This window comes from Pagrus major, chromosome 2 (assembly GCF_040436345.1).
Source record: "Pagrus major chromosome 2, Pma_NU_1.0".
NCBI classification, from domain to species: domain Eukaryota; kingdom Metazoa; phylum Chordata; class Actinopteri; order Spariformes; family Sparidae; genus Pagrus; species Pagrus major.
The window spans coordinates 35733138-35755680 of NC_133216.1; the positions used below are offsets into that span (position 1 = coordinate 35733138).

A 22543-nucleotide genomic window follows, 5' to 3' on the forward strand; every position below is an offset into this window, starting at 1 on the left:
AAAGTTTTGGAGCAGCGACCGCGAAGGCTCGATCACCTCTTGTTTTTAGCCTAGATTTTGGTATGTTGAAGAGGAATTGGTCGGCTGACCGTGATGTTCTACATGGAGTGTGGGCAACAAGCAGGTCACCTAGATAAGGGGGAGCCAAGCCATTCATGGCCTTGAAGTCAATAATAAAATTTTAAAACTTATCCTCTGGCAAACAGGAAGCCAGTGGAGAGACCTCAACACTGGGGTTATGTGCTCAGTTTTCCTGGTGCCTGTTAAAAGGCGAGCAGCCGCATTTTGGACCAGCTGGAGACATTGGATAGAGGACTGGTCTAGGCCCACATACAGAGCATTGCAGTAGTCCAGCCGGTTTGTAATAAAAGCGTACCACTTTTTCTAAGTCACCCGGGGGAAGGTAGGCTTTTATTTTGCTTATTAATCTCAATTGGAAGAAGCTTGAGCTGACCACCGATGAAATTTGTTTTCCAAATTTAAAAGAACTATCAAGGTGCACTCCCAGACTTTTCACAGAATTGAGCATATTTGAGGAGATAGGCCCAAGGATAGGTTCATCCCCCAATGGCAGTGGGGAGCCAAACACAATAACTTCTGTCTTGCTCTCATTTAATTTTAAAAAGTTTGAGGACAGCCACAACTTCACTTTGTCCAGACAATCAAGCAGAGGTTGATCAGGTTTAGCCTAACTAAACCTGATTAAATCTCAATCAATCAATCAATCAATCAATCAATCAATCGATCCATACAACTGTAACTAACAAAAAAAGAAGTTAAATATTTAACAAGAAATCTTGTTGTTTGTTGAACAGTGAAGACCAATGAACAAAATACCTCAAGACTTTATGAAGAAAACAACCATTGCCACAAATCTTTTTTCTTTCAGCTAAAAAAATTATTTAACTATTTCATTCATTTCACGCTGTTTGTGACATATTATTCATCTTTACCGTCTTCGAATTCCTGTTTTTAAACGCCACTTTTTTCAAACGGCAGCAGTTCACTCTTGTTACTGCGGTTGTGGATTCTGTTTTTATTCCATCTTTTCAAACTGACAAGGGGAAACAAATATACCACCCTTAACTGTTTGTGGCAGAAAATAGGCACTTAACATTAAACGTTTACCACAGATGTGGAAGACAAACACACCATATTTGTTAGCCTCATTAGAGAAAAATTCTTAGCAGGTCAGAGCTGCAGCCACTCTAAGCAGTTTACTCTTATTCTGAAAAAGTGCGACCGGAATCACTGCTCTGTTGTCGGTGGGTCACACGCATACTGACAGTAGGAGGCTGCTCAGACTCCATTCTCCCGTACAGCTTCAGTGAGCACCGTCGCATCCCCGGCATGGCATCTGAAGAGCTAGCTAGGAAGCTGCAGTCGCGGCTGGCCGCTACGCAGGAGGCTGAGCCGAGGCCGGAGCACGAACAGAGCCCGGTCCGACCCAAACCGCAGGAGCCCGACGCAGCCTGCGGAGACTCGTCCTCCGAGCTGTGCGCCAAACTGACCCGCAGGCTGGACATCAACGACGGCAACGCTGCTCCTCGACCGACCCGCGTCTTCAACCCCTACACGGAGTTTAAGGAGTTCTCCCGCAAGCAGATTAAAGACATGGAGGCGATGTTCAAACGGTAAGGCTGAAGCTAAGGTTAATTTTTCTTGGTCATTTCCACATGGACAGAGGTCCGACATGTTTACTTGTTGTCGTGGGGACTGGGACTGAATGAGCATGGGCGGCTTGAAGCTCATGGTGAGATTAAACTGCTGCTGCTGACATGAAGCCTTCAGGTGGAAGCACTGGCAAAGTGATTAAAACAGACTCACTCATTGCTCACTACAGGCCCTTTAACTTGCTTTATGACCCTTTCGCTGTCTGATGTTGTGTCGTGATCAGAGGAGGGACCCGTGAGCTGCTCAGGGAGGCTACAGTTTATGAAGCATGGTAAACTCGTCACACACAAATTGGGGGTTTGGGTATATTAACGACCCCAAATGACCAATATAATCTGGGCAGGCCGTGTGATGGAGTCCAAGATTTGTCAGGCTAAAATAATATGTCATAACGGATTAAACGATAATTTTAATCAAGCAAATAATTACAGTTGAGATGCTGGATGTTTGGCTTTTTTTCAAGCCTTCTTTAAAAATGTGTAAAGGAGTTAACTATTATCAGAAAAATCACCTTGGCGTATTAATCAAACAATTGTTTTAGATCTAAATTATTTGAGTGTTTTTTCCCCTTAAATGATTATTTGTTTCCATTTAATTTCTCCCAAGGAGATTAGTTAAGTACAGTATTACCGGTTTTCCATCAAAATTAGTGGGTCTACACAGGTTTTTTAAATGTGGGTAAAAAACATTGACCCCATTCCCATTTCCAGCAGGCAAGGCAGCCCACCTGTGATTTTTATCTGAAGCGTGACATTGTATGTCACTGACGTTACAACTGTTTCACGCCACGAATGCACCAGAAACAGTTGTAACAGAAGAAAAAACAACAATAGACCCACTGTGAAAGAAACATCTGTAAAACAGTGGATACATTCTTTTGAGCGTCACAACCACCGCGACATGACTCATTTCACTGTCATAATTTGAGCCATTCGGTCCAATTACCTTTGGAAAGTCTAGATGAGCAGCAAGACTAGATTATTTTATCCCCATTCAAGTTAGCCGGGTCCTAAACTGGAAGTTACCCGGCCCGGTCAGTGATCCAGGTATTTTCATACCCAGGAAGTTGATCTTTTTGGGCTGGGGATAAAATAATTTAATCGTGCGACTCTTCAAGACTTTCCAAATGTTATTGGACCGAATGGCTCAAATTCTGACAGTGAAACGAATCACTTTGTGGGGGTTGTGATGCTCAAAAAAATGTATCCACCGTTTTACAGACTCTTCTTTCACAATGTTAGCTTAGGGGAAAAGTCCACAGTTTGGCCATTACGAAAACTGGCTTCAAAGCCTGGCGCTCATCGTGGGGTCAGGTGTTCACCCGGGGCTTACGCTTAGATCAAAGCCGAGCCGAGGTGATAAAAACCTGGGTCTACTGCAGAGTCGATTGACCCAAGTGTAAATGCCGGGTTAACACATTCCCATTCAGCACAAAAGCCTGATCTAAGCGGGTTTAAGTGGGATTTTTGACCAGTTAAAAGGGGGTATAAGTCTTATCTTTCTTCTTCCAGTGTTCTTGGGAGAGCTGACATTCTGTAAAACTGTGAGGCATTTTCAGAACAATTTTGAATGATGGTTGTTGAATGTCCTTGTGTGTGGTAGAGCCTGAATCAACATATTGGTGGGCTAATATTGGCCTGTCACCGCTAAATCTAGCTAGTATAGACAAATCAAGTGACCGATTTATTTTTTCCGCTTTCTAGCGCCATTATTATTGTGGCAACTCGTAATCTGCTGCCACCTGCTAGAGACAGCAGCATGGGTAGTTGGATTAAAGATGTTTGACAGTGGGCCAAAGTTACTGATGAAGGTACCTTTACGTGATTCAGATTTTACATATTAGACACTGATTACAACAATAGCCAAATAGATAATGGAGAAATATAGAAAAAAACAAGATCATCCACCAAATTTCAAGTGAAGAAGTAGTGATGTACTGTGTAATATACTAACTGTATTACTGTAAGAGTTAACATAATCAAGAATTGCATTTAGTCACATTAAAGGAACACTTCACCCAAAAATGTATTTTTAATTCATCCACACCTGGTGAAGTTTCGTAGTTCAGAAAACATTTCTGGAGCTTCACAGAAAAACAGTGTGACAGCCTTCCCCTAAGCAACTGAAGTAGTTGGGGACTTGTTTTAAAATGTAAAAAAATAAAAATAAATTAAAGCTGCAAGCAGCGATGAACGGGCCCTCGCAGGCCACGCGGGTCGGGCCGTGCTGCTGTCGAGGCGTGCTCCTTACCCGGACCCATTGCCCCGTTATTGTGCGCGCATGTCTTAACTGATAGCCAAAAAGCGGTTATGTGTTGATAATAGCGCCACCTGCTGGTGGTTTTTGGTGTGTGAGTTACAGATGCCAGTCTATACCACCCCAATCAGTCTCATATCCATAAGTGTTATGGTGTGGGCACAGTGCCAATTATAAAATGAAACTGCCACCAGAGCGCCACCTAGTGTCAGATCGGTAACACCTTCGTCAGCTATCCTCAGGAGGCCATTGGCAATCAGTGTACCAAGTTTCGTGTTAAGTCGACCAACTGACGTCGATATAAAATACTTCAATTTAAATAGCGCCACCTAGTGGTCATGGGCCAAGATTTTGCACAGAGCCTTAGGGGCTCATGGGGAAGTAGTGTCCTCAGTTTCATGTCATTTGGACACACCAATGTGGAGATATGCAACACTTCCTGTTTTGACCCAAATCCACAGGAAGTTGTTATTTAATAACTTGAGTGTTCTTTGGCGTATCAAAATTCTTTTAATAACTTTTTGTCAGAAGGGTCCACTGATGCTGTGTGCAAAGTTTGGTGAAAATCGGTGAAATTGCCTGGGAGGAGTTCGAAAAAGTAGGTTTGCGACATTTCGCGAGCTAGCGAAAAAAAACGCTAGGCGCAAATGGGCGTGGCCTATATCAGGAGATTCAGCAAGATTCACTGAACGTGTGGATATAAGGTTTTTGAATGTGCGACAAAGTATGTGGGAGTTATTAGGCAAAAATGGTTTGTGTTGATGATAGCGCCACCTGCTGGTCATTTTTGGTGTGTGAGTTACAGGGGCCAGTCTATACCACCCCTATGAATTTCATATCCATAAGTGTTATGGTGTGGGCACAGTGCCAAATATAAAATGAAACTGCCACCAGAGCGCCACCTAGTGTCAGATCACTAACCCCTTTGTCAGCTGTCATCAGGAGGGCAGTGGCAATGAGTGTAACAAGTTTTGTGTTCATCCGACCAACCGATGTCGAGATATAAAATACTTCAATTTAAATAGCGCCACCTAGTTGTCATCGGCCACAATTTCGCACAGAGCCTTTGGGCCTCATGAGCAAGTAGTATCCTGAGTTTCACGTCATTTGGACAAACCAATGTGGAGATATGCAACACTTCCAGGTTGGAACGAAATCTGCAGGAAGTTGTTTTTTAATAACTTGAGTATTTTTTTGAATATCAAAATTCTTTTAATAACTTTTTGTCAGGAGGGTCCACAGATGCTGTGTGCAAAGTTTGGTGCAAATCGGTGAAATTGCCTGGGAGGAGTTCGAAAAAGTAGGTTTGCGACATTGCGCGAGCTAGTGAAAAAAACGCAAAGCATAAATGGGCGTTGCCTATATCAAGAGATTCAGCACAATTCACTGAACGTGTGGATATAAGGTTTTCGAAGGTGCGACAAAGTATGTGGGAGTTATTAGCCAAAACGCACTTTCCTTGATAATAGCGCCACCTAGTGGTGCACATTCACAACAACAACAGATTATAAAATTTTTCGCCAAGCCTAATGACTTTGCCAAATAAAATCGAGTTTTCATTCACATTCAGGCAGTGAAAAATGCGATCATTTTGGACGAAGGAATAAAATAATAATAATAATTAAAGCTGCAAGCAGCGATGAACGGGCCCTCGCAGTCCACGCGGGTCGGGGCGTGCTGCGGTCGGGACGTGCTGCTGTCGGGGCGTGCTGCTGTCGGGACATGCTGCTGTCGAGGCTTGTTCATGCAACAACTTCCATAGAGGAAACAAAATAGAAGGCAGTGAAGCTGCTGTTTTGTCATTTAGCAATAAAAGCGCCACCTATTGGCCGATTTGCACGAAATTTTGTAGAAATGCTCATCGTGCCATGGAACACAATTGCCAAAAGTTTTGTGTTCATCGGACTGTATTTCATCAAGATACACAAGAATGTCTGTTTGACCACAATGCGCAGGAAATTGTTGTTGTATATTTTGGCCGTTGTGTGGACTAGCACATTTCTTTTAATAACTTTTTGTCAGGAGGGTCCAGAGATGCTGCGTGCAAAGTTTGGTGCAAATTTGAAAAATTGCCTGGGAGGAGTTCGAAAAAGTAGGTTTGCAACATTTGGCGAATTTGCAAATGGAAATTCAGTGCGAACGTTGGCGTGGCCTACATCACACGGTTCGGCTGTATTCAGGGAACATATAGATATAATGTTTAACAATGTGCACCATATTATGTGGGAGTAATTAGCAAAAAACGTTTTTTCTTGATAATAGCGCCACCTGCTGGTGATTTTTGGTGTGTGAGTTACAGGGGCCGGTCTATACCACCCCTATGAATTTCATATCCATAAGTGTTATGGTGTGGGCACAGTGCCAAATCTAAAAAGAAACTGCCACCAGAGCGCCACCTAGTGTCAGATCGGTAACCCCTTTGTCAGCTGTCCTCAGGAGGCCATTGACAATGAGTGTACCAAGTTTTGTGTTCATCCGACCAACTGATGTTGAGATATAAAATACTTCAATTTAAATAGCGCCACCTAGTGTTCGTCGGCCAAAATTTCGCACAGAGCCTTAGGGGCTCATGGGGAAGGAGTGTCCTGGGTTTCACGTCATTCGGACACACCAATGTGGAGATATGCAACACTTCCTGTTGTGACCCGAATCCACAGGAAGTTGTTATTTAATAACTTGAGTGTTCTTTGGCGTATCAAAATTCTTTTAATAACTTTTTGTCAGAAGGGTCCACAGATGCTGTGGGCAAAGTTTGGTGCAAATCGGTGAAATTGCCTGGGAGGAGTTCGAAAAAGTAGGTTTTCGTCATTTCGCGAGCTAGCGAAAAAAAACGGTAGGCGGAAATGGGCGTGGCCTATATTAGGAGATTCAGCACAATTCACTGAACGCGTGGATATAAGGTTTTTGAATGTGCGACAAAGTATGTGGGAGTTATTAGGCAAAACGCACTTTCCTTGATTGTAGCGCCACCTAGTGCTGAAAATTCATAACGACAGCAGATTATAAAATTTTTCGCCAGGCCTAATGTGTTTGCCAAATAAAATCGCGTTTTCATACATGTTCAGGTAGTGAAAAATGCGATCATTTTGGCAGGAAAAAAAAAAAAATAATAATAATAATTAAAGCTGCAAGCAGCGATGAACGGGCCCTTGCAGTCCACGCGGGTCGGGGCGTGCTGCCGTCGGGGCATGCTGCTGTCGGGGCATGCTGCTGTCGAGGCTTGTTCATGCAACAACTTCCATGGAGGAATCAAAACTGAAGGCAGTGAAGCTGTCATTTCGTCATTTAGCAATAAAAGCGCCACCTATTGGTCGATTTGTACGAAATTTTGTAGAAATGCTCATCGTGCCATGGAACACAATTGCCAAAAGTTTTGTGTTCATCGGACTGTATTTCATCAAGATACACAAGAATGTCTGTTTGACCACAATGCGCAGGAAATTGTTGTTGTATATTTTGGCCGTTCTGTGGACTAGCACATTTGTTTTAATAACTTTTTGTCAGGAGGGTCCACAGATGCTGTGTGCAAAGTTTGGTGCAAATCGATGAAATTGCCTGGGAGGAGTTCGAAAAAGTAGGTTTGCAACATTTGGCGAATTTGCGAATGGAAATTCAGTGCAAACGTGGGCGTGGCCTACATCACACGGTTCGGCTGTATTCAGGGAACATATAGATATAATGTTTAACAATGTGCACCATATTATGTGGGAGTAATTAGCAAAAAACGTTTTTTCTTGATAATAGCGCCACCTGCTGGTGATTTTTGGTGTGTGAGTAACAGGGGCCAGTGTATACCACCCCAATCAGTTTCATATCCATAAGTGTTATGGTGTGGGCACAGTGCCAATTATAAAATGAAACTGCCACCAGAGCGCCACCTAGTGTCAGATCGGTAACACCTTCGTCAGTTGTCCTCAGGAGGGCATTGGCAAAGACTGTAACAAGTTTCGTGTTAATCCGACCAACCGATGTCGAGATATAAAATACTTCAATTAAAAGAGCGCCACCTAGTGGTCATGGGCCAAGATTTTGCACAGAGCCTTAGGGGCTCATGGGGAAGTAGTATCCTGAGTTTCATGTCATTTGGACACACCAATGTGGAGATATGCAGCACTTCCTGTTGTGACCCGAATCCACAGGAAGTTGTTATTTAATAACTTGAGCTGTCTTTGGCGTATCAAAAATCTTTTAATAACTTTTTGTCAGGAGCGTCCACAGATGTTGTGTGCAAAGTTTGGTGAAAATCGGTGAAATTGCCTGGGAGGAGTTCGAAAAAGTAGGTTTGCGACATTTCGCGCGCTAGCGAAAAAAAACGGTAGGCGAAAATGGGCGTGGCTTATATCAGGAGATTCAGCAAGATTCACTGAATGCGTGGATATAAGGTTTTTGAATGTGCGACAAAGTATGTGGGAGTTATTAGCCAAAACGCACTTTCTTTGATTGTAGCGCCACCTAGTGGTGAAAGTTCACAACGACAACAGATTATCAAATTTTTCGCCAGGTGTGACATATATTCCAAGTTTGATGAGTTTTGGGGTATGTTCAGGCAGTGAAAAATGCGATCATTTTGGCAGGAAAAAAATAATAATAATAATTAAAGCTGCAAGCAGCGATGAACGGGCCCTCGCAGTCCACGCGCGTCGGGGCATGCTGCCGTCGTTGCATGCTGCTGTCGGGGCAAGCTGCTGTCGTTACATGCTGCTGTCCGGGCATGCTGCTGTCGAGGCTTGTTAATGCAACAACTTCCGTAGAGGAAACAAAACTGAAGGCAGTGAAGCTGCTGTTTCGTCATGTAGCAATAAAAGCGCCACCTATTGGTCGATTTGCACGAAATTTGGTAGTAATGCTCATCGTGCCATGGAACACAATTGCCAAAAGTTTTGTGTTAATCGGACTGTATTTCATCAAGATACACAAGAATGTCTGTTTGACCACAATGTGCAGGAAATTGTTGTTTTATAATTTGGGCATTCTGTGGACTAGCACATTTCTTTTAATAACTTTTTGTCAGGAGGGTCCACAGATGCTGTGTGCAAAGTTTGGTGCAAATTGGAGAAATTGTCTGGGAGGAGTTCGAAAAAGTAGGTTTGCGACATTTGGCGAATTTGCAAATGGAAATTCAGTGCGAACGTGGGCGTGGTCTACATCACACTGTTCGGCTGTATTCAGCGAACATATAGATATAATGTTTAAAAATGTGCACCATATTACGTGGGAGTAATTAGCAAAAAACCTTTTTTCTTGATAATAGCGCCACCTGCTGGTCATTTTTGGTGTGTGAGTTACAGGGGCCAGTCTGTACCACCCCTATGAATTTCAGATCCATAAGTGTTATGGTGTGGGCACAGTGCCAAATATAAAATGAAACTGCCACCAGAGCGCCACCTAGTGTCGGATCGGTAACCCCTTTGTCAGCTGTCCTTAGGAGGGCATTGGCAATGAGTGTACCAAGTTTTGTGTTCATCCGACCAACCGATGTTGAGATATAAAATACTTCAATTTAAATAGCGCCACCTAGTGGTCATCGGCCAAAATTTTGCACAGAGCCTTAGGGCCTCATGCGGAAGTAGGATCCTAAGTTTCACGTCATTTGGACAAACCAATGTGGAGATGTGCAACACTTCCTGTTTGGAACGTAATATGCAGGAAGTTGTTATTTAATAACTTGAGTATTTTTAGGAATATCAAAATTCTTTTAATAACTTTTTGTCAGGAGGGTCCATAGATGCTGTGTTCAAAGTTTGGTGCAAATTGGTGAAATTGCCTGGGAGGAGTTCGAAAAAGTAGGTTTGCGACATTTTGCGAGCTAGCGAAAAAAAACGGTAGGCGGAAATGGGCGTGGCCTATATCAGGAGATTCAGCAGAATTCACTGAACGCGTGGATGTAAGGTTTTTGAACGTGCCTCAAAGTATGTGGGAGTTATTAGCCAAAACACACTTTCCATGATTATAGCGCCACCTAGTGATGAAAGTTCACAACGACAGCAGATTATAAAATTTTTCGCCAGGCCTAATGTGTTTGCCAAATAAAATCGCGTTTTCATACACGTTCAGGCAGTGAAAAATGCGATCATTTTGGCAGACAAAAAAAAATAATAATAATAATAATAATCATTACAATTACAATAGGGTCCTCGCAGTTTCACTGCTCGGGCCCTAATAATAATCATTACAATTACAATAGGGTCCTCGCAGTTTCACTGCTCGGGCCCTAATTAAAGCTGCAAGCAGCGATGAACGGGCCCTCGCAGTCCACGCGGGTCGGGGCGTGCTGCCGTCGGGGCGTGCTGCTGTCGGGACATGCTGCTGTCGGGGCATGCTGCTGTCGAGGCTTGTTCATGCAACAACTTCTGTAGAGGAAACAAAACTGAAGGCAGTGAAGCTGCTGTTTCGTCATTTAGCAATAAAAGCGCCACCTATTGGCCGATTTGAACGAAATTTTGTAGAAATGCTCATCGTGCCATGGAACACAATTGCCAAAAGTTTTGTGTTCATCGGACTGTATTTCATCAAGATACACAAGAATGTCTGTTTGACCACAATGCGCAGGAAATTGTTGTTGTATATTTTGGCCGTTCTGTGGACTAGCACATTTGTTTTAATAACTTTTTGTCAGGAGGGTCCAGAGATGCTGCGTGAAAAGTTTGGTGCAAATTTGAAAAATTGCCTGGGAGGAGTTCGAAAAAGTAGGTTTGCGACATTTGGCGAATTTGCAAATGGAAATTCAGTGCGAACGTGGGCGTGGCCTACATCACACGGTTCGGCTGTATTCAGGGAACATATAGATATAATGTTTAACAATGTGCACCATATTATGTGGAAGTACTTAGCAAAAAACGTTTTTTCTTGATAATAGCGCCACCTGCTGGTCATTTTTGGTGTGTGAGTTACAGGGGCCAGTCTATATCACCCCAATCAGTTTCATATCCATAAGTGTTATGGTGTGGGCACAGTGCCAATTATAAAATGAAACTGCCACCAGAGCGCCACCTAGTGTCAGATCGGTAACACCTTCGTCAGTTGTCCTCAGGAGGCCATTGGCAATCAGTGTACCAAGTTTTGTGTTGATCCGACCAACCAATGTGGAGATATAAAATACTTCAATTAAAAGAGCGCCACCTAGTTGTCATGGGACAAGATTTTGCACAGAGCCTTAGGGCCTCATGCGGAAGTAGGATCCTGAGTTTGACGTCATTCAGACACACCAATGTGGAGATATGCAACACTTCCTGTTGTGACCCGAATCCACAGGAAGTTGTTATTTAATAACTTGAGTATTGTTTGGAATAGCAAAATTCTTTTAATAACTTTTTGTCAGGAGGGTCCACAGATGCTGTGTGCAAAGTTTGGTGCAAATCGGTGAAATTGCCCGGGAGGAGTTCGAAAAAGTAGGTTTGCGACATTTCGCGCGCTAGCGGAAAAAAACGGTAGGCGGAAATGGGCGTGGCCTATATCAGGAGATTCAGCAAGATTCCCTGAACGCGTGGATATAAGGTTTTTGAATGTGCGACAAAGTATGTGGGAGTTATTAGCCAAAACACACTTTCCTTGATTATAGCGCCACCTAGTGCTGAAAATTCACAATGACAACAGATTATAAAATTTTTCGCCAGGTCTGATCTATATTCCAAGTTTGATGACTTTTGGGGTATGTTCAGGCAGTGAAAAATGCGATCATTTCGTCAGAGGAAAAAAAAAAAAAAAAAAAAAAATAATAATCACTACAATTACAATAGGGACCTCGCAGGTTCCCTGCTCGGGCCCTAATTAAAGCTGCAAGCAGCGATGAACGGGCCCTCGCAGTCCACGCGCGTCGGGGCGTGCTGCTGTCGGGGCATGCTGCTGTCGTTACATGCTGCTGTCGGGGCATGCTGCTGTCGAGGCTTGTTCATGCAACAACTTCCATGGAGGAATCAAAACTGAAGGCAGTGAAGCTGTCATTTCGTCATTTAGCAATAAAAGCGCCACCTATTGGTCGATTTGCACGAAATTTTGTAGAAATGCTCATCGTGCCATGGAACACAATTGCCAAAAGTTTTGTGTTCATCGGACTGTATTTCATCAAGATACACAAGAATGTCTGTTTGACCACAATGCGCAGGAAATTGTTGTTGTATATTTTGGCCGTTCTGTGGACTAGCACATTTGTTTTAATAACTTTTTGTCAGGAGGGTCCACAGATGCTGTGTGCAAAGTTTGGTGCAAATCGATGAAATTGCCTGGGAGGAGTTCGAAAAAGTAGGTTTGCAACATTTGGCGAATTTGCGAATGGAAATTCAGTGCAAACGTGGGCGTGGCCTACATCACACGGTTCGGCTGTATTCAGGGAACATATAGATATAATGTTTAACAATGTGCACCATATTATGTGGGAGTAATTAGCAAAAAACGTTTTTTCTTGATAATAGCGCCACCTGCTGGTGATTTTTGGTGTGTGAGTAACAGGGGCCAGTGTATACCACCCCAATCAGTTTCATATCCATAAGTGTTATGGTGTGGGCACAGTGCCAATTATAAAATGAAACTGCCACCAGAGCGCCACCTAGTGTCAGATCGGTAACACCTTCGTCAGTTGTCCTCAGGAGGGCATTGGCAAAGACTGTAACAAGTTTCGTGTTAATCCGACCAACCGATGTCGAGATATAAAATACTTCAATTAAAAGAGCGCCACCTAGTGGTCATGGGCCAAGATTTTGCACAGAGCCTTAGGGGCTCATGGGGAAGTAGTATCCTGAGTTTCATGTCATTTGGACACACCAATGTGGAGATATGCAGCACTTCCTGTTGTGACCCGAATCCACAGGAAGTTGTTATTTAATAACTTGAGCTGTCTTTGGCGTATCAAAAATCTTTTAATAACTTTTTGTCAGGAGCGTCCACAGATGTTGTGTGCAAAGTTTGGTGAAAATCGGTGAAATTGCCTGGGAGGAGTTCGAAAAAGTAGGTTTGCGACATTTCGCGCGCTAGCGAAAAAAAACGGTAGGCGAAAATGGGCGTGGCTTATATCAGGAGATTCAGCAAGATTCACTGAATGCGTGGATATAAGGTTTTTGAATGTGCGACAAAGTATGTGGGAGTTATTAGCCAAAACGCACTTTCTTTGATTGTAGCGCCACCTAGTGGTGAAAGTTCACAACGACAACAGATTATCAAATTTTTCGCCAGGTGTGACATATATTCCAAGTTTGATGAGTTTTGGGGTATGTTCAGGCAGTGAAAAATGCGATCATTTTGGCAGGAAAAAAATAATAATAATTAAAGCTGCAAGCAGCGATGAACGGGCCCTCGCAGTCCACGCGGGTCGGGGCGTGCTGCTGTCGAGGCGTGCTCCTTACCCGGACCCATTGCCCCGTTATTGTGCGCGCATGTCTTAACTGATAGGCAAAAACGGTTTTGTGTTGATAATAGCGTCACCTGCTGGTGATTTTTGGTGTGTGAGTTACAGATGCCAGTCTGTACCACCCCAATCAGTTTCATGTCCATAAGTGTTATGGTGTGGGCACAGTGCCAATTATAAAATGAAACTGCCACCAGAGCGCCACCTAGTGTCAGATCGGTAACACCTTCGTCAGTTTTACTCAGGAGGACATTGGCAATCAGTGTACCAAGTTTTGTGTTAATCCGACCAACCAATGTCGAGATATAAAATACTTCAATTTAAATAGCGCCACCTAGTTGTCATGGGCTAAGAATTTGCACAGAGCCTTAGGGGCTCATGGGGAAGTAGTGTCTTGAGTTTCACGTCATTTGGACAAACCAATGTGGAGATATGCAACACTTCCTGTTGTGACCTGAATCCACAGGAAGTTGTTATTTAATAACTTGAGTATTCTTTGGGGTATCAAAATTATTTTAATAACTTTTTGTCAGAAGGGTCCACAGATGCTGTGTGCAAAGTTTCGTGCAAATCGGTGAAATTGCCTGGGAGGAGTTCGAAAAAGTAGGTTTTCGACATTTTGCGAGCTAGCGAAAAAAAACGGTAGGCGGAAATGGGCGTGGCCTATCTCAGGAGATTCAGCACAATTCACTGAAAGCGTGGGTGTAAGGTTTTTGAATGTGCGACAAAGTATGTGGGAGTTATTAGGCAAAACGCACTTTCCTTGATTATAGCGCCACCTAGTGCTGAAAATTCACAACGACAGCAGATTATAAAATTTTTCGCCAGGTCTGATCTATATTCCAAGTTTGGTGAGTTTTGGGGTATGTTCAGGCAGTGAAAAATGCGATCGTTTGCGACAAAGAAAAATAACAAATAATAATCATTCGAAAAACAATAGGGTCCTCGCAGTTTCACTGCTCGGGCCCTAATTAAAGCTGCAAGCAGCGATGAACGGGCCCTCGCAGTCCACGCGGGTCGGGGCGTGCTGCTGTCGGGGCGTGCTCCTTACCCGGACCCATTGCCCCGTTATTGTGCGCGCATGTCTTAACTGATAGCCAAAAACGGTTTTGTGTTGATAATAGCGCCACCTGCTGGTGATTTTTGGTCTGTGAGTTACAGATGCCATAACTTTTTGTCAGAAGGGTCCACAGATGCTGTGTGCAAAGTTTTGTGCAAATTGGTGAAATTGCCTGGGAGGAGTTCGAAAAAGTAGGTTTGTGACATTTGGCGAATTTGCAAATTGAGCTCTGGCGAGAAAATGGGCATGGCCTACATCACACAGTCCAGCTGAATTCAGGGAACACGTAGATATAAGGTTTAACAATGTGCACCATATTATGTGGGAGTTATTAGGCAAAAACGGTTTGTGTTGATGATAGCGCCCCCTGCTGGTCATTTTTGGTGTGTGAGTTACAGGGGCCGGTCTATACCACCCCTGTCAATTTCATATCCATAAGTGTTATGGTGTGGGCACAGTGCCAAATCTAAAATGAAACTGCCACCAGAGCGCCACCTAGTGTCAGATCGGTAACCCCTTTGTCAGCTGTCCTCGGGGGGGCATTGGCAATGAGTGTACCAAGTTTTGTGTTAATCCGACCAACCGATGTTGAGATATAAAATACTTCAATTTAAAGAGCGCCACCTAGTGGTCATCGTCCAAAATTTAGCACAGAGCCTTAGGGCCTCATGAGGAAGTAGGATCCTGAGTTTGACGTCATTTGGACAAACCAATGTGGAGATATTCAACACTTCCTGTTTGGAACAAAATCCGCAGGAAGTTGTTATTTAATAACTTGAGTATTGTTTGGAATATCAAAATTCTTTTAATAACTTTTTGTCAGAAGGGTCCCCAGATGCTGTGTGCAAAGTTTCATGCACATTGGTGAAATTGCCTGGGAGGAGTTCGAAAAAGTAGGTTTGCGACATTTCGCGAGCTAGCGAAAAAAAACGCCAGGCGGAAATGGGCGTGGCCTATATCAGGAGTTTCAGCAGAACTCACTGAACAAGTGGATATAAGGTTTTTGAATGTGCAACAAAGTATGTGGGAGTTATTAGCCAAAACGCACTTTCCTTGATTGTAGCGCCACCTAGTGGTGAAAATTCACAACGACAACAGATTATAAAATTTTCGCCAGGTCTGATCTATATTCCAAGTTTGGTGAGTTTTGGGGTATGTTCAGGCAGTGAAAAATGCGATCATTTTGGACAAAGAAAAACAAATAACTAAAAATAATCACTACAAAAACAATAGGGTCCTCGCAGGTTTCCCTGCTCGGGCCCTAATAATAATAATCATTACAATTACAATAGGGTCCTCGCAGTTTCACTGCTCGGGCCCTAATAATAATAATAATAATAATCATTCGAAAAACAATAGGGACCTCGCAGGTTCCCTGCTCGGGCCCTAAAAATGGCTCCATACTGCTTGTCCAGCGTAATTCAAAGCCTGAGATCCCAAATTGATTGAAAAAAAAAACACCTTACACCTGTTTTAAGGCAAAATCTCTTTGTAGTTGCCAAGCTAACAGGGGTAGTGCACAGGATGGTCTCGACTACACATCAAGGATGTAAATAACACATTTGTAAATCAATTTGGGAACTCAGCACTTCTGGAGACTTGATTTAAAGTGGATGAATGGCATGGAGCTGCTCTAGGCTTTGTTTGTTTTTTTTCAGTTGTTTTTTATGTCCCCATCTATTTCAGTTGTTTAGGAGAATGCTGCTGTTTTTGAAGCTCCAGAAATGTTTTGTGGAATACGAAACTTCACCTAACTTTCCACTGGGATGGGGAGGAGTAGGTTATGACTGAATTTTCAATTCAAGATCATTTTCATTAATCGCACAGCAACTGAGCTGTTCTCAGAATTTAGTATCAGTGTATACCTCCAAAAGTTTTATTTAGCCCTTATTGTGTGACAAAAGATTGCAACAGTGCAACTGAAGAAAGGTGAATATGTGGGTAAATAAATACATGCATAGTAGTAATTATTTCGGTCTTTACAATTTTAACAACTTGCAACAATGAAATATATAAGAAATAACAAAAAGGGTTTGATATAAACATTGAGAAGGGGGGAAATACTGCCCCCTATTCATTTGAAGCAGTTGGCTAGGAATACAAATGGGTCATTTTAAATGTGCTTATTCAATTTCCATTTTCTTTTTTTAGTTAAATTGCAGCCTGGTTATTCCTCCCCGTGTAATAAAAAAAGTCATCTCTTTATTGTATCTCTTTTAATTTTCAATTCTATTAGATGAATTATAACCAAAAATATCTGAGGGTGTGTTTTGAGCACTGGAACTATACATTTCTTAACAACCCTATCTGACTGTATTTATGAACGCACCATAGCAGGCTAATATGTACTTTCAGTTATAAACCGACTTTTGTGTAATTGACATCTATAACACACCTTAGGTGGATTAAGAAATGAGAGATGAACTACAAGTTTGGCAGTGCACTGGTTGTGCATTTCCCCACCTGTATATGATGCACTCCCACTAGATGTCTGGAAAGATTGCTCGTGTTTCAGCCCTTACATGCAAAAGCCTTGTTGCACTTACAAGCACTGCCTGCGTTGATTCTAGTTAAGTTTAACCAGACTTTTGTACACATCAGAACAGCCGCTGTGTCTGTGTGCAGGCTGATCAAGCTGCCCTGCCCCTTGCACATCGCACAGACAACAGGCTCATTAGAGAGAGAGATCTCTCAGCTGGGTTGAAAGTAACGACAATACAACAAAAATGCAGTAGCACCCAATAAAAATATATTATATAAATACATATTTTTAAAATCTAAGGGGGGAACGCAGATAGATGGTGATATCACAATGTTTTTTCCAATTAGCATCAGTCAGAATCCAAAATGCAGTCTTTTGAACCTATGTTGTGGGCTGGTATGACTTGCTAAGCTCTGTTTCTGCCAATGGTCAATGTCAGGTTCACCTCTGAGGGTTAAGGAATCTTCAGCTAACTTTAGAATGCAGTTTTAGAGATGCCGAATAATCAAAATGAAACTAATGTACATAAGCAGTCTCTGCTGTTTGCCATGCTGTTGGCCTTTTTTAGAAATAAAGTTTGCTAAATTAACAATTATGTCTGACTTGTGTGTTGCACAAAATGTATACAGTTTCAAAGTCTCAAAATTTAGCGTTTTTTCAAGGGAGGCTGGTGACTTACTTCACGGATGACAAAGAAGCCAATATTAGTTACTTGACATGTACATTTACCGCTGCTCAGAGGTACAACGCTACTCAGACATGGAGGCAGACAGGATGCACTTATAACACAAAAAACAGACAGGCTTTTACAGCAATGCCACGAGAAACTGATACTTTTTACAAAGAAAGAAACATCTTAATGTATAGTATTAAATGTCAAATTTCCAAGAAGGCACCAGCGATTTAGAATCATCTCTCGTTTCACAAAGTTTGTTAAGTTTCTCCTCCTGCAACTCATAAATCACATGATTTGTAAGGGAGTCTGGGATATTGCTGTCACTCTGCCATTGCCTGCCACCTTTCATGGGAGCTCAGACCCTACCTTTATGGGAGCTCAGCTCCCATTGGCTCCCACATAACTCAAACCCAGCATTTAGACTACCAGTGCTGAGCTACAGAGCTTTTTAGTGTCTTTCAGCTCATTGTTTTGGCTTTACAGCCCACTAATTTACTGTTCTGGTTGAGTCTCTTGGCTCTCATCATCATTGTTTCCAGCAGGAGCAGGCAGCAGTTTTCAGTGATAAAGCTCTAAAAAAACCCACTGTATGCTACCTGCTGAGTAGCAAACAGCAGACAGTCACAGTTAAAGACTAGCTGATGGAGCATTTTGCTGAAGAGGGACCAGATATTTTTTCTCAGGAGTTGGTAGAGACCCAACTAGATAGACATTAACTAGGGATGGGCGATATGGACAATATTGTTGTCCAAATAATGTCAGATAGATATCTGGGCAATACAGACTATTGATACTTTCACAAAATATTAACACAACAACATTTTTGATAGATAATAATCAGTAATATGGATATAATGACAGATATAAAGAACAGTCTGGTAAAAGTTCAGAAAATTACATTACTGTAAAGCAGCCTTTAAAACCAGGACATGACAACACTTATGCTATATCACGATATAACAATATCCAAAATCTAAGATGATATGTAGTCACATATCGCGGTATTGATATATCCCCAGCTAAAAGTAACTTTTGGCCTTAGATTTGGAGGTGGTAAGAGTCATGGCTCTAAATTGGACAAAACAGCCAATAGGCTCTAAAATGATCATTTCCACTGAGCAGATAATTTGAGTTAAATGGAAATGTAAATCTTGTTTTTTTTTTTTTAACTCTTACTGTTTATATGTGTTAACATTTTCTTGACTTCTTAGAAGTTGGTGACAAATGGCTGATTCTGAAACTTCATATTTTACATTCATCAGGAGTTGGAAAGCATTTCAGCCAGAGGATAAAGGCAACCATTGTCTTTTGGAGTCTCCTCAGGGGCAGACCCTGCTCCATGTGACAATGGTATCTTTGTGTGCATGCCTCTGAAATCTCAGACCAATGCATTTTTGTTTCCACAAGAAGAACTCACTTAGCTTGATTAAACGTTGACCAAATTGTCCAAATTGATCACTGAAGTTCTATGATGCTTGCTCAATTCATTCAAACCAAAAAGTCAGACCACAAGTTTAATTGTTTTTGTCAGACATCCACAAAAAATACTAGTAGATGAGTAATTTGATACTGAAAACTAATAAACAGCAATTTTGATAATCAATTAATCACTTTATCATTAATCAAGAAAAAATATCAAACATGCTGGTTGGAGCCTCTGAAATGTGAGGACGTGCTGCTTTTATCTCCTTTTTTTTGTAATGAACATTTTTATTGAAGTTTAACACACAAATAATACAGACAGGGAGAGATCAATTCACTCAATCAGGGAGCCAGGCCAGATATTTACTCTCTAAATTTTTTGTATAGTTTGAGTATAAAAACAAAAACAAAACAAATGAAACAACAAAACAAAACAAACAAAAACATAGACCACCATGCTGATACTTCTCAATAGATAAGCACAATAAATTATTGGCAGCATTGCATTATCAAGATAACCATTAATTTACAGACAGCCAGTAAAAGGGCTCCAAGTAAACATATATTGGTCCAGTTTGTCCAGTAGAGAGTATGTCACCCTCTCGTAAGCAGCTAGCTGTGCCATTGTTGTAGACCATTCTTCATAAGGAGGTGGGTATTTTTTCCTCCAGTGTCTTAGTAGTATCTGTTTAGCTGTTGTGAGAGCCAAAATAATCCATCTTTTCTCAAAACACGAAAAGTCACTGTCCTGAAGCTCAGTGGTCGATCCCAAGATAGATAGCTTTGCAGAGATTTGGAACTTTTTGTGCAGGACTTCAAATATAATCTGATGGATGTTATTCCAACAGTCCTTAAGTGCTGGACATGTCCAGAGTATATGTAGTATAGAGGCACCACTCCCGTCACATTTCCAGCAAGAGTCTACTGGTATTAAGTTCCATTTATAAACTTGTTGTGGCATCCGATGCCATCTATGTATTATTTTCAGTTGAATAAACCTATTACCCATTGCCCTGTACATTGTATTAATGTTATTTAAAGCAACACTAGGTAGTTTGGACTCATTACTACCACCAGCTGGTTGAGAAGCGCAAATATCTGTTACCAGTGTCATAAATACTGTCGCTGTACAAGCACCCCTGGGGAAAATGAATACACGTGAATTTGTTGACGGAGCCGGCGGATCACGAAATCGTCTGAAAAAACCTCACTCGAGTGCCAACAACAAGCTAGATTCAGAGATAGATAGTAAGCGGATAGATAGTAAGCATATAGGCTGCACAGCACATTAGCATGCTAGAATTATTCTCATACCGAGTTGGTTATAGTGACTGCACCAACTAAGTTACTTCCAAAACACGACGCTTGGGCGTGAATGTGTTTAGTAAGGTCATGCTAACGTTACCGATAACAACAATAGCCTAACGTTACCTCCCGACCACACTGTTCAACAATTATGTTGATTATCGGCATGAACGAAGGAATCTGCAACTTTTGAAGACAGTGTTTTAGTAGGTTAGTCATCGTTTACAGTCACTACACAAAAACGTGCAAGCTATCGAAATGGACAGCATTAGATTATCTCCCGGCTTTATTATGGTTATAAACTGTGGACAAATAGTGCCCCAGTGAACACCACATAACAACAAATAATAATAATAAATATGTATATATGTAATATATGACTTAGGTTAGGTCTCCATCAGTCTTGAAACCCATTTCTAACTCAGCTCACGCCACCGAGTGTAAGCTGGTCCAATATTTATCCGTGTCCGGGCTTGTGTTCTATCACTTTTTCTTTTCTTCGCCTCCTCAGACAATACCTTCTTGGCTGTTTTAGCTGGCTCAGCCATGGCGTTGGTTTACGAAAAATCCAAGTGGCTGCTGGCTAAATCCACCGACGAATAAACGTGTGACGTATGCCGTAAAGCAGGTCGCACTAGACACCTTTACGGCAGATAGGTTCCTACCCACTCTGAGAAGTTATACAGTGGGGTTTCTGCCGGCGCGACCCCCCTCAGGCTGCAGAGACGTCACCATTCATCCTATTAACTGTTTTTCTACCACTTAACTTAGTTTAGAAACATTATTTTAAGGTTGAAAAACTACCTAGTGTTGCTATAAACATGACTTCCAATCCTCAGGAGATATGTCTATAGCCAAGTCCCCTGTCCAGTGTTTCTTAACCTTGAGCAAAGGGTCACATAATTGTTCCTGTAATAAACCATTGAGCTTAAGAGTAATGCCCCTACCTGAACTTGATCTAATCAGCTGCCCTTCAATTGGGCTGCCCGTAGGGCAGGTAAGCGGGCCTCCTAACCATTTAGACAGGGTGCTTTGCATTTGGACATACCTCCAGTATTGATTATGTGGTAATTTGTATTTATCCACTATTTGGCTAAAGCTTAAAAAGTGCTTGGTATTGCTATCAAATAAATGTAAAATATAGGTTATCCCTGCTTTTTGCCAAATAGTCCAGTTAACTGTTTTGTTTCAATTAGAATTTGCTTGTTATTCCATAGAGGTGCATGAGAGGATTTGAAAAAGTCCCCACTGCCTGCTCTATGTAGTTTATGCCACATTAATTTAGTGTTAGCGATAATAGGGTTATCATTCTGTAATAGCAATTTTGTACTAAATAACTCAGACCAAGGGGACTGCCCCCAACTTACTTCAGCCTCTATTTGGACCCAACTTGGCTTATCTCCTGCCTTGTCATTAGGTAATCATGTTCTTATGTGTTTCATATTGAAAGCCCAGCAGTACCATCTGAAGTTGGGAATTGAAAATCCCCCTCTTTTTGTGTGGGCCTGTGTTACCACCTGGCTCAAGGATGGCAACAAGAAGGGAGGCCACACACAGACATCTTAAGCAAAAAGTAATTTATTTAACTCAAACCAGGATAAATGTTAACTAATTAGTGGGATGTGTACAATAGGTAAGGTATCAGTGGTGTTAGCAGTGTGTGGATGAGTGAAGATATGGTGTATTGTGTGTTGTCAGGTGCATCAAACCAAACAAAGGAAAAAGAGGCTGAGGGCCCTGCTGCAGGCCCAGGTGAGAGAGAGACACACCCCTAAAGGCATTCCTTATATATGCTCTGGAAGCCCAGCCCAGAAAGGCAGGTACAGGCAGACGACCCTCCCAGCTCCACCTATAGCTGCAAAAAACAGTCAGAGCATGTCAGACCACCAGGCAGAGTGGGAGGGGTCGTCACACCCCCTGCCTTCAAATGAGGATCCTGACCAGGATCCCCACAATTAAACTACCACAACACAAGCCCTCAATAGCCAACAAAATTACTAAGGAAATTAAACACTCTGGTATGCTAAAAGAAACCTCAGCAACCATGGTACCTAGGAAGCAGATTAAGAGGAGATAACACCAAAACGAACTGAAAGAGACCATGCAGGGAGAAAAAAAAACAACTTCGCTTGACATCGCTTGTGACATGGCATCAACTGTATTATCAGTTCCCTTTACATGCCATAGATCCAAATGAAAAGGCTGCAGGAAAAGACACCAACGCATCTGCCGTTGGTTTGGATTTTGGAGTGAGTGGAGAATTTTTTTTTAAATTTTTGGTTTGGTTTGGTTTATTTTGCTTAATTAATGGTCTGCCTCCACATAATTCAA

At 42.1% G+C, this 22543-nt stretch overlaps 1 protein-coding gene across 1 annotated transcript; it reads left to right on the forward strand.

Moving 5' to 3' along the window:
• Window positions 1–1345: 1345 nt before the first annotated feature.
• Window positions 1346–21964, forward strand: LOC141016076 (EF-hand domain-containing protein D2-like). The gene is made up of 2 exons (XM_073490333.1): window positions 1346–1634; window positions 21911–21964. The coding sequence occupies exons 1-2, from the start codon at window positions 1351–1353 to the stop codon at window positions 21942–21944; spliced, it is 318 nt and encodes a 105-aa protein (XP_073346434.1). The 5' UTR covers window positions 1346–1350; the 3' UTR covers window positions 21945–21964.
• The last annotated feature ends 579 nt before the right edge of the window (window positions 21965–22543 follow it).